We start from the raw sequence: 15,565 nt of genomic DNA on the forward strand, positions 1-15,565 counted from the left end.
TCTTTCCTTCCTCATTTTACGCATATTCTTAAATCAGTCACACTTATTTATTAAATTTTATTTCTTAAATAGTCACATTCTTTGAGAAGAGAATATGGAATTTTAGGCATGTGTACAAAGCTACATGTTATTGATCACTTTACACACTAAAACATTAATTTATGTTTAAACCTCCATATTTCATAAATTTAGACATTCTCAAAATATTATTTTTAATGTGACATTTTAACTGACTTAAACGAACCATTAAATACTCAAAATACTGTTAAAATGAAAAAGGTTTTTATTACCTATTATTTATCATTTAACGAGTCCGGTTGGATCAATCCTAGCCACTTCAGTATGCGGCGATATTACCTTGCTATAATAAGATCTTAGGGGTGCAGCCTTCTCCCATCAATGGGCATGTCAGTAGGTAGCTGTTGTCCTGGGTCGCGTCACACAGGATATCATCATCAGATAGGTACAGCCGTCTTTGGAGATTATTTTTGCATTGAGTAGCACCCACCCTCAGTGTGTCGAGGATGTAGAGAATATGTTAGATGTTCGCCTACTTGGAATCCCTTGTGTGGGTCTACACACGGTCTCGCTCGTAGATCCTGTTGCTACTGTTCATCTCTCTGTTGTTGTGAGGATTCAATAGGGAAGGTGGCTTTGATAAAGCTACTCCTGCTTTTTTTACTATGCAGAAATATCAATATGTGCATGTCCCCAGGTGACAGCCAACGGAGTTACCGTTCTAGATGTGCGGAGCCTCGGGAGCAGCTCCGGCCGCTCTAGCCCCAGTTCGGGGGAACACGTAGCCGTAGTACAGGCGGGAGAGGGCCAGCACTACATCGCTGTGACCGGTGAGATACTAACCACCACACCTTACTGTGCAACTTGCTTATCTGTAATTTTTTTATTTTTTTTTTTATATATATTTGGACCCCTGTATTTAGTAGCCTTACGTGTCATGTACTCGGAAAAAAAAAAGTTTTTGTTTGTCTTGGAAATGGGATGTTCGATCACTGATTTTGGTTTATTACCTTTATGAGTCCAATCACCATTATTGCAAAGTTCAAGAACAATGGCGCGTGATAACTACTTTTTACTACAGTGTGGATATCTGTTAAGGATATTCCATCTTTCCTGCATTCTGCTTCAAGATTATGGCGTTGCAAACTGAAAAATGGGCACTGAAATAACAGATGTTCGATACTCTGTGAAGAAATATCATCGCATGGACAATAGTCATCATTCCTTAATTTAAACCTATATAGATAACTTCTCATAGCTCCGTGTCCGGTAAAAATTTGGGTCGTTTCGAAAGTACTTTGGTGATGATGATGAAAGTGTATCTGTAAAATTAAAAGTGTTAAAAAAACAACAATTCTCTGAGATCGTTTTATTTTTTCAGTAAGACACAAAATAATAAATTCATTAACTAGTTTAAATACTGTATACATTTTACATAAACTAAGCATGTTTAGTGCTGAAAACCATTATTTACTTATAAAACTTACCTATACAATGTGTTTAATAGGTAAATGTATTATACAGATAAGTTTGTTGCACTGTACTTGATTTTACACATCACAGCTATGGATCTCAACTTAAACACTTTACCCCTCCAATGTTACCAATATCCACAACCTACTACAGTAGAACTCCAAGTATCCAAATCAATTGGGACCGGACCCCATTCGAATAATCGAAAATTTGGGTAATTGGATTTTTTTTTTGGAAAAAAAGATCTATTTTATTTAATTACGTAAGTATGTTGAAAATGGGAGAATAAACTTTTTTTGAAGAAAAAGAACTTTTAATTATTTAAATAAAAAGGCAACACTTTTACATGTTAAGCGCGGAGGGAAGGACAATAGCGCGCGTAAACAGAATCATTATTTTGCGAATCGTAGTTCGTTTCTGTCTTAACTTTTTTTTTCTGAAACTCTGTAAGCAATTCGGATAGTCGGAGTTTGGATAATTGGAGTTTTACTGTAATATGAATCTTCAAGATCTAAAAGGATCTACGATGTGAATGTTGATGGATGCAAAAAATGAGGAAGGCCGAGAAAGACATGACACGATCAAGTCCATCAAATACTTAAAGATGGGCATGTCAAAAGTAGGAATAATCGGCATGCGTGCATGAGAAGATGTATGATGTAGAGGAAGCGAGGTATGTATGCAAAGATAGAGTGATATGGTGTTCTATCCTCTCTGCCTACCCCTACAGGGAAATGGCGTGATAGTTTATTTGTTTGTTTGAAGATGATAAGGCTTTTCAATAATTCTAGTGGAGGTGTTGACAACATTCCGCCATTTTTCATTAAAATGTATTGCTATGAAATTGCCAAGCCATTACTATTAATTTTTGGAACATCATCTAATGATGGCGTTTTTCTGACAGATGGAAACCTGAACTCCAATATGTAAATCTGTGTCTAAAAATTACGTTAACAATTCTTGCCAACCTCTAAATTGTCTGTTATACGTAAAATATTTTCAATTATTATATAATTCCTTGAAAGTATTATCACTGGATAATCGACATGGCTTTGTTAAATCTAGATCAGTTACAACAAATCTAGCTGTATTTTAGTTTATTTTTTATTTTTATTTATGGTGATCTGTACAGGTGGCTTGTCTCATCTTAGCAATAGACTTCAATCAGTGCTCATTCATTTTCTAACTTTTTACTTTTCGCTAATATGAATTTTATATATTTTTTTTATTAAATCTTTATTTAACACGAAAGCATACCTAAAGAAAGAAATAAAAAACAATTTTGGTTGAACTTGCCAAAAAAGAGGCAGGCTCTTGTGTTTGGCAAGTATTAAATCATATCTAGATTGTTTCAAACTCCAAGATGACCTTAAGGTGATTCAAAATGAAAATATGAAACTAAGTATTCATAGATGATGATGGCGCTTTTATCAATTTTGATGGATAATTGCTATTTATTATCTTTACTTTCACTGGAAATTTAACAAAACTTTACGGAAACAATACGCTACATTGATTGTAACAAATACCATAACAATATAATTTAGGCCCTTTTCACAAAATGGCATACAAAACAAAAAATAACTTCTCATTTTCACGCATACAATCAGTTACCTCAAGAGATAAAAGAAATAGAAGGAATTGAATTATTTAAAATTACTTTGAAAAATGCTCTTGAAAAATTTTGAAAAAAAAAAAAATATTAATAAAAGTTTATATAATGTTAATAAAAGTTCTTAAGATGTTATGAACTATCTTAATGAAGTATAAATAAATACATAAGTACGCTGTCCTTATCTGCCATATTCATGAGGCTAGTAAATTTGCTGGCGCACGAAATCACACAAAGTTTGTGAACTAGCGCTATCGAATTTAGGAGAAAGTATTTCTCGTTAGGTTGTTATTAATTAACTAATTATTAATTAATTATTGATTAATTATTAATTATTATTAATAAATATTTCTCGTTTCATGAATATTTAAGTGATATAAAAATCGATGAAAGAATGATTCTAAAAAGGCAATTATTGTTTTGTTTAGTGAACTACCATACCTACTCAACGAGGAATAGGTACTTAAAAATAATTTAGTTTTTATCATCACTAAGAAATAGTAAGACAAGTTACAACAGCCGCAAGTAAGAAAAAATATCAGTCCACCAATGTAGAATATAGTTTTATAAATCAGTTTTTCCACGAATGCATTAGTTCAAGAAATAGCCATGTAGGTAAATTGTTAGTTTTCTGTTGGATAGGATTGGGGTTCGAATCCTCAATATTCCAGTTTTTTTTTATGCATTTTTTTGTTTATCTAATGTTAAATTAGAAAATATTCTAACTGAAACTTTTAGCCGCTAGCGCCATTGGCTATGGATTATTTATCAATTAAACATAATTGGTTTTAATTTTAATGACTTTATTGTCACACAAAATTAGTTCAGATTTTTGATACCAACAGTAAAGATTTTTTTTTCAGGAAATAAAGAACTTTATTTTTGAGATTTTTTGTGAAAAATAAGTAGGTAGGTTATTTATGAGCAATACTGTAATTTTTGCAAGTCATAATAATGAACAATCCAGTCATCCATGCACTTTTTGTAGGCATACCCCGGAATCGCCTTGAGTTCCCTCTGCGAATTTTGTTTTATGTCTTCAATTGAGTCAAAACGAGTTCCACGAAGCGATAATGTTTGGGGAGCAGAAAAAAGTCACAGGGAGAAAAAAAACATTTATTTGACATAATGTACATAACTCATGTCTGGTTAGCCTTTCTAAATAAAATAAATCAACATGTTGTTAACAATATTTTTTACCAGATATACAAAATAAAGGGTTTATGTTTTTTTTATCGATAATTTGGGATGTTGGAAATAATATATTTTTAGAAATTAAAAATAAAAGTGCAGTGCATACCTACTTTTTTGGAAACAATTTCTTACCAAAAGTGTAATATTAATTGATTGACTGGGAATGTTGGTATTATAATGTATTATTTATTACTGCAAAGGAACTGTAGCACGCTCTTATACTTCTCTCACGACTGCTCTTCCAGTAGGTAAGTAAACAAAATAATCTGTACCTATATCTATTTTCTTGTTTAGTTGATCCACATTAATTTATTTAAGAGAACTAGATATCTGGAGGCATTAATCTTCCCATCAGCATCTATACCGTAAGATTTTTCTAATGCTGTAGGTGTTTTCTGCAAATTGAGAAATGCCATTTTTGTGATCAAAACTATTTTCAGAAGGTGATTATTACAGTAAAGTTTTATTTATGAAAGCGGCTTGGCTGCTAAACTTTCTGCTAAAAACATTTAGCAGAACAAAGAATTGACTTTACAGCACCCGATAACACCAATATCTCATTTTTACAAAATTCAGGACTGACTGCTCTCTGCATAACTACGTTCAAATGATCTGTTTTTAGTGGTTAACTTGATAATGTTGATTTTGAGGTTACCTAATTGTAGTAATTACCTCACGGTATAATATCTTACCTGAGATGCATTTCTAATTAAATTTGACATAATGATATGTCCGCTGTTATCGTCCCCTGTATAGTTGTCATCCCTTATACAAAATAATCCCAGAAATAAGTGCACTGCACCCTTATTAATTGAAATGGAGCGGCAGCAAGTTGGGTAAGGGTTGCACATGAACAATTTTTCGAAGGGTTTGCAAACAATAGTTTCTGATTCCCACACCTGTAATATTATACTACCTGCTTTCCAGCAAATTCAATGACTGAATTCATCAATTTCTTTTATGCTTTATTATACTGGCCAATATTTTTTATAATAACTAAGATTTACAAAATATATGTGTATATACATATATTACATATCTTTTGAAATGAAATTTTTTATAATAAATACAATAATTATTTTTGTATGGTAAAACATTACCGATAACACAGTTTTTAAAATAAATTTCATTTTACTAGTTATTGTGTTTATTCTACTAGTTATGTGCTATTTTTACTAGCACTACATATTTATTTACGTTGCCTTAGATAATTTTATTCAGAATCTATTCATAAATCTTAATATTCATATATTACACAAACCTAGGTATTTTTTTAGCTTAAAGTATACAAATATATAAACCTTAAAATAGTTCACGCTCTTCTTATTCTGTGTTTTTTTTTGTTGTATTGCATGTATCTTTAATCTGTAAATTAATATAAAAACACCATTATTTATAAAGAAACCGCTATCATTAAATTGATTAAACTTAATTTACATAATTATGCGCTTTTGAATGCTAGGCCATGCTAATAAGACCCCCTGTATTGCATTATATTGCCGCTCTATACATAGATTATATATGTGCATATTATATATATTATAGTAGCGGGTATGTTTCATTAATAAAAGTTTTTTCACCTGAGTTGATCTGAGGGGTGATACCTGATCTCCCCCCCCAAGCAAGTTACCTGCAGGGGTTCCTTATTATTTGTTGCTAAGGATTATCTCATCTATTGGAGAGTAACAATGCCCACTGCTACCCCTGTGTAGTGCAACCAAAATATAATATCCCTCATTTATCCGCCTGAAAGTTTAGCATTTTATATTATTATTCCTTTGATATGTTTTCTACTTTGATCTTTTTCGTTTGTAAAGTTTGATATAAAATCTTCTATTATGTATTTCCAACCTGGTAGCAGTTTTCTTTTTAACTGATTTGTTTGTGAAAAAAAAACATATATTTCTTCTCATCCTTTCCCTGATCCATATTAATGGTGCATAGAGTGCTGTATTATGTTAAACAATCGAAGCATTTCTTCATTTACATTGTAAATTATATAGCAGTAAAATTGGATTCCAAGATATTTTAGCTTGTAGATAAGTACTGTAGTGTAAAAACACACTCAGTTAGAAATAGAAGAGAGAGCGTAAGCATAGCAATGACATTATGTACTTTCAGGTTGCTCGTGTCTAGTGTGTGCTGCGCACTTATTGAATATCCTAAGTATTCGTTCAGCAATGGCTGTTACGATGGAAATACTTAGTAAGGAGACTAAAAATGGGGCACTTACGCTGATAGCGCTAAATAAAAATATGTTCAACATTACAAATATAAAAGTATGAACACATTATTCTTATAGATCTCGTTGCGCTGATTCCGAATATACTAATGCAATTACGATAGTTGTGCTTAGGGCAGTATGGTAAGATTATTTCTGTAAAAACACATGAAATTCAACTTATATTTTTCACTTTGTGGAACTCTAAAAAATTTCGTTGAATAATTTTTCTAAAATTTCTTAGTGATAATGTCACATACTGACTAAGAATATTCAAATTAGAATGTGTATTCTTAAATTTAGAATGTTCGGAAACAAAGAAATAGTATCTATTATTTTGAAATATTGGAATTTTTTAGTGCTAGTATACGGAACATAATATACAGAAGGAGCATAGAATCACATTTGAATACATCGTATTGTGTCCACAAGTCCATCTTTTGGCATTAAAAGAAATCTATTGCCAATAGTGTCTTAAATATGTTTTTGTATGCCAGCATTTATTTCCTAAACATTTTTAATAGACCTAGCCTGAAATTGAATAGTGTTAGAAATCCCTTATTGTAAATCCAGACTTACGCAAAAACACTCATTTTTCATAGCTCCAAAACTGTTCAATGCATTTCATAAAGATAATAATTTGATCGAGATTAGTTGTTTGAATTTGTTTTGATTAAAATTTTTGTAGAAATTATGGATATAAAAACGCAGATTTAAATGCCTTCTTTTTTTAATGAATAGTATATACTTATTATCATTTTTTAATTTTCATTACAAACATTATTTGTGTTCTTTCATTAGCAGGGAAGCTAAAATTCTACAAAATTAATGTACACATTTATTTTCTTTGACAATCCGACAGATGGCAAAATAATTAAATTCTTAAGTAATATGATTTGCGAATTCGCTACTTCACCTTTTTTTTCTATCCCAGCAGTATTTTTACACTTTAAAATGACACAACACAGCGTAGTTGAATTTATTGCGAACATCACAATTGAGTTGCGTACTGAGTGACGTCCACGGAGTAACTAATGGTCAACGTGTAAAACCACTGATTTATGAGTAGTTCAGTCGGCTTAAGTTTGATGTACGTATGTGGTTTCTGGACTTTCATAATTCTATGACTTAGAAGTTTAAATAATATTTCTGCATCAAATTAACCATATTTTGTTAGACTTCATAAAACTAAATCAACAAAATATTTAAACAATTGAGGTATATTATATTATACTGCCATTTAAGCAGGAAAGAAAATATATATAAATATATATATACGAAATCTTAAATATACCTAAATATGTAATTTGTTTTAAAGCTACTTATTTTCTAAATGTCTCTTCAATTATTTTTCTTTCCTGCAATGTTAATTAGCAGTACATTTTTTAAATTACCAAACAGAAAAAAATAATTCCAGGATTTTTTTTTGCAAGGATTCAGATATTTTAATTAGTATATTAACATTAAAATATTTTATTTATGGTTTATTATGTTAGTTCATAACACAAACAAGTTTATTATAGAAATAAAAGACGAGTGATATTTTAATCCAAAAATTTGGAATATCCAGTGCCCGGTTTCATCGCTTTCGCGACAACTTTGAGACTGGTATCTTTATTAAGAAATTCAATGTATTTATACAAAACAGCTGTAAGGATAGAGAATCCAAAATTATATGAGAGTAAATTGATTATAAACATAAAATAAGTCGTTGCTAGTGCAATCACGGATACTATACCACTTTTTGATTTCTGTCATAACCCATGTTTTTTGGGCTAAAGCAATGGCTCTGTTGGCTGCCAGGTTGTTCGTTTTTGTCTTAAGAACTAGTGTAAAACAACTTTTAGTAACATAAAATTTTATATTAAAAAAAAAATTTGGACATATTTTTTCAAATTGATTTAAAAAATTTAAATGCTAGACATTTCTTTTATTTCTTCAGGTAACTCATTGTACATACAGTTATGTAATAAATAATAATAAACAACCTCAACAAGGTAACAAGGAAATTCTAAAAATGTATTTTTATCCTAACCATACATAGTGATAGTAATCTGAATAAAATTGTTACTTAAAAGATTTCTAATATTCATATATTAGTGAATTCCCTTTTTTATTTAAGAATTTTTATCCAGAATTTTCCATTAATCCACTTTCAATACAAAGAGTATTTTTAGTAAGGTTTTGGCATCAACCGTCACAAACAAGGTATTACGAACAGCGGGGAAAGATCAATTCTATGTGGGTGCTATTTTTGGGGTGGTGGTGTGGGTGAGCCATCTTTTTAAAGGGGAGGGGAGAGGCCACAACATCCAAACTTGGTCCTGTTGCTATCCAGTCAATCAACGGGAGTCGTCTGGGTAGTACTCGGAAAGATTCTCTCTCGGAAAAATCACCTCGCTTCCGAATCTCGGTATCTTAGGGTGTCTCCATGGAGATGGCACGGTATAGGCAGCCATATTCTGCAAGTGTGTATTCATTTTGCTATCACAACCTGATATATTTATTTACCTTCTCCGTGGACTTAATGACTTATTATTTTTAATGATTAAGCTTTTTGCAATTTAATTTTCTTTAAGTGTTTTTATGTGACTATAGAAAATTGTGTTACAAATATGCCAGATTACTTGGGTTTTTTGTGATAAATGTTTTAGATTCAATAAAGCCACCATTGTTAAATATGTATTTTGTAGCAGTATGCAACTGCTGGTGAGAGTGATTTGCATTTAATTAGACTGATTAAATTGCGCTACATACAAAATGATTATTTAATGTATTATTTATATTTTTCTACTCTATATATATTCAGCCTTGAGATAAGGAAAAAATACAAATATTGGGTGTGGCAATTATTGCATTTAATATTATTGTATGCTCTAGAATTTCACAAAAATTATGCTAGGAAATTTGCATGTGTCGGTAGAGTTTTATAATTTCCCTATATAAAGTTATTAGTGGCTCCCAAAAGTACGTATGTTTTTTTGCAACATGTTCATCATTGCTCTGAAAATGTTATTTTACAATAATTTTAAAATATCAAAAAAAAATTACATGTTTTTTGGATTCATATTTAATATAAAAATATAGTTGCGTGACTGCTGTTTTTTTATATTTTTATGACAGGTGACGGTGGTGGAGTGGGCTACCATGTCCAGTATGTGGAGCCTCAGGAGTTGTATTCGCAAACTCAGCAGACTCAGCCCCAGATGTGAGTTTAATTAACTTCTTCCTTCTAAATGAAAGAATTTATAAATAATTTTCAATTAAGATTTCTAGATATGTTTAACTTAAATATTACCAATGAATGCTATAAGAATCTTCTAAGCCTTATCGTTTTCTCATAATATATATTTTTTACTGTTTTTTTTAATATCCTAACCAACTTGTGATTCAAGTACAAATTAGGTTGTGCCATACTGGGGTTTTCTGTGTCTGCAATGTTGTACTAGAAAATTACCTACATTTAAAAAGTTACTAAATTAACATTCTCACATTAGATTTTTTAGTTCAGCGTGTGTCAATTTCTAATATCGTCCGCCTAACTTGTAAAACTCGTAAATTCCAAACTTACTTTTGTTCAGGGGAGAGTAAAAACAGTTTTTACTTCAGTAGTGAATAGTTTGGAAATAGTATTGGAAGTTTTTTTTCAATATTTTATTTTTTAAATAATGCAAAACTGTACAAATATACAAGTTTTGCACACATATAGATTATTTGCAGTCCTAACAGAAAAGGCCAAAATATTGACTTGACCATTTGTGGACTTAGTTTTTTATTTTATTCATTTAACTTTTTGTACATAATATAAATTGTACATTAGCGAGCTTATTGCCAAATGGAAATTTCTTCAAACCAACCAATAAAATACAAATTTTATTTATATCTATATATATATATGTTTTTAATAGAAAATAAAAAAATAAAAAACCAAAGATATTCAAAAAAGAAATATGTAACAATATTATATATAAACTACCTTAAATCAATAATAGTACTCAATGGAAAAAAGGAATAAAAAGAAAAAAGGAAAGGATGATAGATTAAGGAGGAGAAAGGAGATATTTAAATAGAGATACTGTAGAGACATCTTTGATATTGGATGGGAGATGGTTCCACAGTCGAGCCAAATTTAAAAGTTAGGGTGACAATATGATGTGTGTGAAGTGAAAGTTTATTGACAAAAATATATGGTCGGAAGGTACCCAGTGTACACGGTCGGTGAGGGGGGCTCTGCTTACAATGGGTCGGGAGGTGCTCAGTGGTACGGGGGCCAAACAACTTCCCATCACTACCTCATCTCGGGGGCACACGACGACGGTACCGTTGCTCCTATACACCGCACCTCTCCGCAGACCGTCTCCGCTGTGAGTATACCTTTGGAAACTTGCCTTGCTTCTAATTGCACACATGAACTAAATCAAATAAAGCTTTTTAAATATATCTATATACTTATTTGCTTGGATTGGAGAATATGGTACATTCATTCCACTAAACATTGTCGGTTGAGAAGTAAAATTCATTAAGTACAGATTTATGGTAAAAGTGTCTTTATGTCACGAAGTTCTGTATTTTTTAACAGTCTCTTTCAAAAATGTAGTGAATGAAATAATACAACCATAAACAGCTGTTTCGGATCGCTTAATGGATTTAGTGTTTTTTTCATGCAAGAGATTGTTGAAAAATGTAGAACTGTGTCACTCCACCGTGAATATGTACTTGAGGAGTTTCACCTGTCAACCGACTATTAAAAGGTGAATCACATATCGACACTCCTAGCTTCAAATATTACTAGTAATATGTATTTGGCTGTAAATTTCCTTATACTACATATTTTTACTAACTATCTGAATAGGGCTAATGCATACTAACATTAAAGTTTATGAATTTTGGCTTATTTTATAATATTAACTTCTGAAACAAGAATAATTATCTTGTGCATCTAATTTTTTTTTTAAACAGTGTCCAGACGGATGAAGAGTACAGTTTTTATGTTTTTTTTACAAAATATATTTTTTGGGTGATCCTGTGTAGGTTGGATTAGTTTTAACATTTTTTCTCCTGCAACGGTAGCTGAAATGTCAGAAAAATTCCAGTAACTGAAAATCTACGCACCTATAAAAATTTTAATAAAACACATCTATTTTTTAAAAACTAAATCCCACAAAGCCAATGTAAAAAAAAAAACAAAAATTGTAAAACAATAATAATTACGTAGTACTGCTTGTTAGAGCGGGTAATATCCATGTTCCAATGTTCAAAATATTTTTATAAATTCTTTGACAATTCATAAAGTACTCTAAAAATGGATACTTACACAACTTCTATAATCTGAACAATTAAAAACTGAGCCTGTTCGGTTTAATGAATTTTCTGATTACTATATTCTTGCATATTGTTCATCAATAAGATTATTTGACATTTTTTTTAAACAGGGATATACACATAGTCGGTATATTATATACACCGCAAGACAAAAAAAATTACGAGTTTACCTGCTACCGCGCCCCTTGACTTTACTGAACCCTTTTTCTAAAAAATCCTTTATCGATACCTCTTTCTTTTGTTTAATAAATTAAGGACACTATGTGTCACCTATCTACAATATTTACATTTTAAAATGTCTCAACAGTCTTGTTTTACCCGCGTTTGAGTGAACATAACACAACAATCATGGAAAGTGCAAAGCAAATGTCGATTGCGATAAAATCCAAAATAATCACATTGTCGCAAGAAAACATATCTAATTGTGAAATATCTCGTCGAGTTGGGTATTCAGAAGGTGCAGTGAGGTTTTTATTAAAAAAAATCCAAGAAACTGGATCCATAGAACGGAAAAAAGGAAGCGGACGGGGGCGCGTGACATCTGCCCGAGATGATCGCTTAATAAAAAAAATTGTTATGCGCGATCGATTTTTAACGGCACCTGAAATACACGCAGAGGTGCAGTCTACCAGCACATCAACATTTTCAGTAAAAACAGTGTCCAGGCGGCTGTTGGAGCATGGTTTCCAAGCACGGAGTCCCGCAAAGAAACCATTACTCACGGACAAAATGAAGAAGGCTAGACTGGATTGGGCGAAAGAGCACCAGAATTGGACCTTGGAGGATTGGCAAAATGTTGTTTTCTCTGATGAATCAAAATTCAACCTTTTTGGTCCAGACGGCAGAAAGATAGTTCGACGAAAACGTGGGGAAAGATATCATCCGTCGTGCGTCACTCGAACCGTTAAACATTCACCCTACGTGATGATTTGGGGGTGCATGACAGCATACGGTTTAGGACCTCTAAATTTTGTACAGGGTACGATGAATGCCATTCAGTACAAAAAAGTGTTAAAAAAACATATTATTCCAACAATCGAGGACATTACGCAGTATACCGCGGACCCAATTTTTCAGGACGATTCTGCGCCGTGCCATAGAGCCCGCACTGTGAGTACAAATATATATATTTTTAAATGCATTTTGTGACCACATGATAAATAATTTATTGTTTTTTTATAGATCAATGAATTCAAGGAGAAAATTGGCTTAAAATCGTTGACGTGGCTCGGGAATAGCCCTGATTTGAACCCGATAGAAAATTTATGGGCGATTATGAAAAAAAAAGTCGGGAAAAAAAAATCAAAAAACATTGAGGAATTAAAAAAAAACTTAATTCAAGTTTGGGAAGAAGAAATAACATCAGAAATTTTAGATTCGCTTTACGCTTCTCTAAATAATAGAATTTTACATGTTATAAAAAATAAAGGTGAATTCACTAAGTACTAAATATTTTTAAATGTTATAAATATGTTTAAATGTAAAATACTTTAATTTAAAATAAAGCGATAAGAACCTACTTCTTAAATATGAATTAAAAAATAACATGTCTTTTATTATTCCATCACAAACACTCGACCATAAATGAACCGTTATGGGTCTCTAAGGTTCGGGTAATCTGATACCTGATATATAATGGCAATTTCTAAGTACAATTCATGAGTAAGATTTTTTATTTTAACCTTGAAATAACGAGTAGTCATCACATATGTCAAACAATATAAAAAAAACTAATTAAATATCAAGAATAATTCATTATATGTCAATTTTAGTTTTTTTTGAGAACTCGTAAATTTATTTGTCTTGCGGTGTATGTTAATAATTATGTATTTGATAAATCTGGATTTTTTTTCTGACGATAATCTTTTGCATGATTCTGATTTTCTTTATCAAGCAATTGGCGCAATAATCTGATGGGGTTCCAGATTGTTCTTGATTGCCCACTCACATGATGACTACACTAACCAGACAAAACATAATATGACTAGACCTTTCTTATATTATAGGTTTTTTAAAAGTTATAAATAAATAAAAAACTTGAAATATTATCTTTATGTTTGACCGTGTTAGGTGTTAATCTTCTTCTTTTGTGTTGCTCTCATTTTTATTTAGGAAAAACAACAGTTTTATAAAATATAAAATAATAATATAAAATTTAAAAAATAGTACGTATATCCAGTAACCCATGCTTGAATTTCTGGATTGTTTATATCATCGACCAAATTTAATGTTCACAATTAATGGGTAAATGGTAAATAATCTTCATCTTTGTACTCAGAATCGGAATCCATGTGAACGTGACACAGGGTGACCTGTGTTGACCAAACTTTCTGCTTAGTCATACACTACATCACTTAAATTGATTTTATTGAGGATAGATATGATGCTATCTTCTTCATCAACAATTTTTAAAAGGAGTTTCTTCCGATATAAAATTTTTGCCACCACCAGAAAAACATTTTGACCCTTGGGCTGCGTGAGTGGATTAAAGTTTGGTAGAAGAAAAATAACTCTAATTTGTCTATGATCATATATCAAATCAATACAATTTGGATGGTCAGGAGAGTTTTCAAGTATCAAAAAGGATTTTGGAGACAGCTTTGGTTCTTCCACTACCTCACCCTTCAACCCGATGCTATGGTTCGGATTACTGAAAGTACGGTTTATAGTGGGTTCGGATTACAGAGACTATTCCGTATTGTAATCAAGAAATGTAATTTTTTAAATATTTTTATACCTCTGCTGAAGTTAACTGTTAGTCCTTTATAACATTTCAAATTTCCGCCAGCAATATCATTATACTTTTTATTTACGCATCATTTACTCTATAACCAAACTTTTGACATTGTTTAACATGCATCAATTAACAATCTCATTTATCATGATAATCTATTTTCTGCTTCATTGCATGTATTGTCTTCCTTTTTCCTATACTAATCCCGGTGGTAGCAGGAGGAGGGGGGCTACATGGGCTCGCCACCACCGGCCGATGAGGGTCCAGCTGCTCACGCCGCACGTACCTCCCCCGCCACTGTAAGTCAGTTCACAGTAAGTCACTTTCCCACTACTCTCTAGTTGTATCCTCCACTAACCCGAGTGGTAGCAGGAGAAGGGGAGCCACATGGACCTGACTGTGCGCGCCGCGCGTACCTCCCCCGCCACTGTATGTCACCTTCCCACTACACTCTAGTTGTATCCTCCACTAACCAGAGTGGTGGCAGGAGGAGGGGAGCCACATGGCCTGACAGCTCCCGCACATACCTCTCCCGCGACTGTAAGTCAGTTTGCAGTAATTCACTTTCCCACTGCACTCTAGTTGTATCCTCCACTAACCCGAGTGGTAGCAGGAGAAGGGGAGCCACATGGACCTGACTGTGCGCGCCCCGCGTACCTCCCCTGCCACTGTAAGTCACACTCCCACTACACTCTAGTTGTACCCTCCACTAACCCAAGTGGCAGCAGGAGGGGAGCTACATGGGTATAAAATATTTACACTGTATTATTTTAACTATTACTCTTTAACCAAATATCGTCATCGTGGGAAGAATTGGTGTAGGATATTTTTGTTTTTTTTAAAGTTATGTTATTATCTTTAATGATAAATTATAACCATTTTTCGTTCAATTGAACTTCTGAACAATGTTATGTTCCTAGCTTCTTCACTCCTGAAACCTATTTATTATTTTTAATGAAATGTATTATGTAATTTTTGTTACATGAAGGTA

General features: G+C 32.1%; 1 protein-coding gene across 1 annotated transcript in view; it reads left to right on the forward strand.

The window, feature by feature from the left end:
* Positions 1 to 715: 715 nt before the first annotated feature.
* Rfx (regulatory transcription factor Rfx) overlaps positions 716 to 15,565 on the forward strand; it is a gene marked incomplete at its 5' end in the record, with an annotated part of 30,479 nt that continues 15,629 nt past the window's right edge. Inside the window, 4 exons of the mRNA XM_088227676.1 lie at positions 716 to 848; positions 9,642 to 9,726; positions 10,717 to 10,882; positions 14,793 to 14,888. Of these exons, the coding sequence (XP_088083802.1) occupies positions 716 to 848; positions 9,642 to 9,726; positions 10,717 to 10,882; positions 14,793 to 14,888 (480 nt within the window). The remainder of the gene's footprint in view (positions 849 to 9,641; positions 9,727 to 10,716; positions 10,883 to 14,792; positions 14,889 to 15,565) is intronic.

Source organism: Micrasema longulum, unplaced genomic scaffold (genome assembly GCF_059751315.1).
Source record: "Micrasema longulum isolate JH-2025_06_02 unplaced genomic scaffold, ASM5975131v1 h1tg000524l, whole genome shotgun sequence".
NCBI classification, from domain to species: Eukaryota; Metazoa; Arthropoda; class Insecta; order Trichoptera; family Brachycentridae; genus Micrasema; species Micrasema longulum.